This window comes from Heloderma suspectum, chromosome 6 (assembly GCF_057233095.1).
Source record: "Heloderma suspectum isolate Gila_16-S chromosome 6, 16-S_ref, whole genome shotgun sequence".
In the NCBI taxonomy this organism is placed as follows: Eukaryota; Metazoa; Chordata; class Lepidosauria; order Squamata; family Helodermatidae; genus Heloderma; species Heloderma suspectum.
Window position 1 is genome coordinate 80,084,355 of NC_139463.1, and position 3,346 is coordinate 80,087,700.

General features: G+C 44.3%; 1 protein-coding gene across 1 annotated transcript; it reads right to left on the bottom strand.

The window, feature by feature from the left end:
• Positions 1-1,993: 1,993 nt before the first annotated feature.
• On the bottom strand, positions 1,994-2,941 carry LOC146341382 (olfactory receptor 10A4-like). Its single transcript, XM_084807407.1, has one exon. It carries the CDS (start codon positions 2,840-2,842, stop codon positions 1,994-1,996), a length of 849 nt encoding a protein of 282 aa, XP_084663533.1. The 5' UTR covers positions 2,843-2,941.
• Between the last annotated feature and the right edge of the window lie 405 nt (positions 2,942-3,346).

Genomic DNA, 3,346 nt, shown 5'->3' on the forward strand with positions numbered 1-3,346 from the left:
CGCACTGCCGCCGCGAGCACCGGAGCCCCCAGGGGGCAGTGAGCGCCGGCGGTGACTGGCACCGCGTCCTACCATGCGCCGCCACCAACGCCGGCACTCCCGCCGGCCAGCAGGCGTCGGCCCCGAGGGAGCCGCGCTGAAGCGCACGCAACCTGCCGCGAGCACCAGCAACCCAGGAGCCGCGGCCAGCGCCAGCGTGGAAGCGATGCTTTTGGGCGCGCTGAAGCACGCTGAGTTCAGGTGGCTGGAACGACGATGAAGCCAGTCTCCAGCAGGCAGGTGTCCTTCGTTGTTTCTCGGCGGAGCTGTAGTTCTCTCTAGCTGCGTCGAGCCAGAGAGCTGAGATTGGGAGGGGGGCTAAGTTTAAGGCAGCTCAGCCTGCCCCTCCTTGCATGGTGGTGCCACTGGGGTGCACCAATCAAAGGCCCCTACGTCTTGTCACCCCACCCCCCGCAATGCCCCTCCCTGCTTTCAGCCAGACAAGCTGGCGCCGGGGTTAGGGCATTTCTGGTAAATCGGAGCCAAGATTTTTTAAGCCAGGATTTCTAAGCTTGTTGGTCTGGGAAGGGGGAAATACAATATTAACTGTGGGAAATATGGAGCAGTAAGAGCAGATTTGTTTCATATGTGGTGTATATGCCAACATCAGCTCCCCTGAGTTGTCCCATTCCAGAAGCACTAACTTGGGCTAGTTTCTCAGTTGTGCAATATATTTAACACTGGAGGACTCCTAGCACTGGATACTGCACACTTTGCTCAGAAGTATTGGGGGGGGGGATAGATATAATTAGCAAACATTTTAGGACTTTCTATTTAATATAAACCAGGATAATATCTCTAATTTGCAATAAACACTGATTATTAATATATTCATATCTGCTAAAATTTTATTGGCCTAACGTTGGCATCATCCTCAGATTCCATTCATTCAAGAATGGTTATTGAAATGTTTTGATATTGTTAAAATGGATAAATTAATGGATGCTGTTCACAGAAAAGAAGGTATACAACAGACAAATGATCCAACAGATAAACGGGCAAATTTTCACTCTGAATGGAAGTCATCTTATAGTCCCATACTGTTTGATAAACATTTTCTTTTGTGATTTCTTCCCCCCACCCCTGCTCTGCCCCAATGTCATTATTTCTATTTTTTTTTTTTGAGGCCAGGATTTCAAGTTTCCATTAGGAAATATTCCTGTATTATGTAATACAGTCCTAACAATTCTTTAACAATAAATTGTTCCCTAAACTTATGAGCCAAGAATTAATGCTTAAAGTAGGTACATTAAAGTCTACACACTGATCTAAATTATTAGCACCTTCTTTCTTCAAATTCCTACCGTGTGAAATAAAATAACACACACGCTATGAGCAAAAAAGTGGCAAAGAGAGCAATCCTATTCCCCCCAGACAGTGTCTGTGGGGATATAGGATTGTTCAGTTTCTGGGATGTGAGGTCAGAAAGAGGGCTCTGACCTGGGAGCCCAAAAACCATGCTCCCCGACCCTTTCCTTCCCTCTCATAGCCAGCATGATTCTGGCTATGTCTCCGCACTTGGAAACAGAGTGTGGAGATGGGGAAAAGGGGGTGATCCCGGTGGTGGGGAGTGGAGGAGCTTTACGCAGCTTCCTATGTGCATCCCAGCCTCCTTCCCTCCTGCTTGGAAGCGCCGTGGCTAGATAGGCAAAATCGCACGATTGCCTCCATGCTCCGATGGCCTGCATTAGGATACTTGGCAACCTCAAGACTCTGGAGGCTGCCAGATATCCACAATGATTCCACATAGGATTGTCCTCTAATTCAGACAAGATGTAGGATGTTTTTCTGTCTTAACATTCATAGGATCATGCCCTTGAGTACTGCTGGTAACGTTGAAGCCACTTACTTACTAACATCAAGAGTATTTGAGTCAGAGGTCAACAGAAAGAGCAACTAGTTCTGTCATGGAAGCGGAGATTGTAGTGCATGCCACTTCCTTCAAAGCATTGCCTTACACTCTCTGAGTCCTTATGAAAGAAATACCTCCCTGAATAGATTTCTTCAGGGCATGTTTGACCTCCTTATTTCTCAGACTGTAGATCAGGGGATTGACTAAGGGAGTTAGTACAGTATAAAACCCAGAACAAACTTTGTTTAGGGTACTCAGTGTCTTGTGCTTCGGCAGTACATACACTATGATTAAGGTCCCATAGAATATGGTAACAACTATGAGATGGGAAGAGCAAGTTGAGAATGCCTTATTCTTTCCAGCAGTGGATGGGATTTTCAAGATGGTGGATATAATAAAGACGTATGATGTCAGTGTTAACAAAAATGGGGGCAAAGTGAACAATGTAGAGAAGGTTGAAGCCACGAGTTCCATTTTCTGTGTTTCATTGCAGGCAATCCTCACGATAGGTGTAAGATCACAGAAGAAATGATCAATTACATTGGGGCCACAGAATGTTAATCTTGACATTAAGTACAACATTACAGACATGGCCAGGAACCCATTAATCCAAGACACACCTGCCAGGCTAAAACACAGACTCTCTTTCATAATTGTTGCATAGTGTAGTGGTTCGCATATTGCTAAATACCGATCATATGACATCATGGCTAAGAGACAACATTCCACACCAGCGAGAGAAGCAAAGATGTAAAATTGCACAGTGCATCCCCAAATTGAAATAGTTCTGTTTCCAGTCATGAAGCTGGCAAGGACCTTGGGCAGGATGGTGGAAGTGTAGCAGATCTCCAAGCAAGATAAATTCCCTAGGAAGAAATACATCGGGGTGTGAAGTTGATGATCAGCTACGATCAGGGCAATGATGAGGATGTTACCTGCCATGGTAAACATGTAGATCACTAAAAACACGAAGAAGACCAGAATCTGTAGTTCTTGAAAATCCCCAAACCCCAAGAGGATAAATTCGGTGATGAATGTTTGATTTCTCCATTCAGTCTTCTCTTCTATCTAGAGAGAAATTGGCATGGTGTGAGATATCATTTAATGTCTTGCCATTTAAGACTTAGAAACTATTCATGTAGTGAGTCCTCAGTGAGTATGTGCTGCACATAGGGAAGTACAAGAATTTTGTTTCAGTTCATTAAACAGCAGCAACATCAAACATGCACATGAGCACATTTTTTGGTCACATTCTGCATATTTTGTTGCACATCTTGCATATTCTGAGCTTGCAATCATGTTTGAAAAATGTGTTCATTAGAAAAATGCACACTATAAAAATGTGCATTTGAGGGAAAATATGCATTTTCAGGTCTTAGTGAATAGAGGGAAAGTACACATTTGGGTGCATACTTTTTTCTTCGTTTTTAAAATAGAAATGTGCACCCAATTGTG

Bases quoted from the DNA above. Each gene is read 5' to 3' on its own strand.
- LOC146341382 (XM_084807407.1), bottom strand. From the start codon at position 2,842: ATGTTTACCATGGCAGGTAACATCCTCATCATTGCCCTGATCGTAGCT.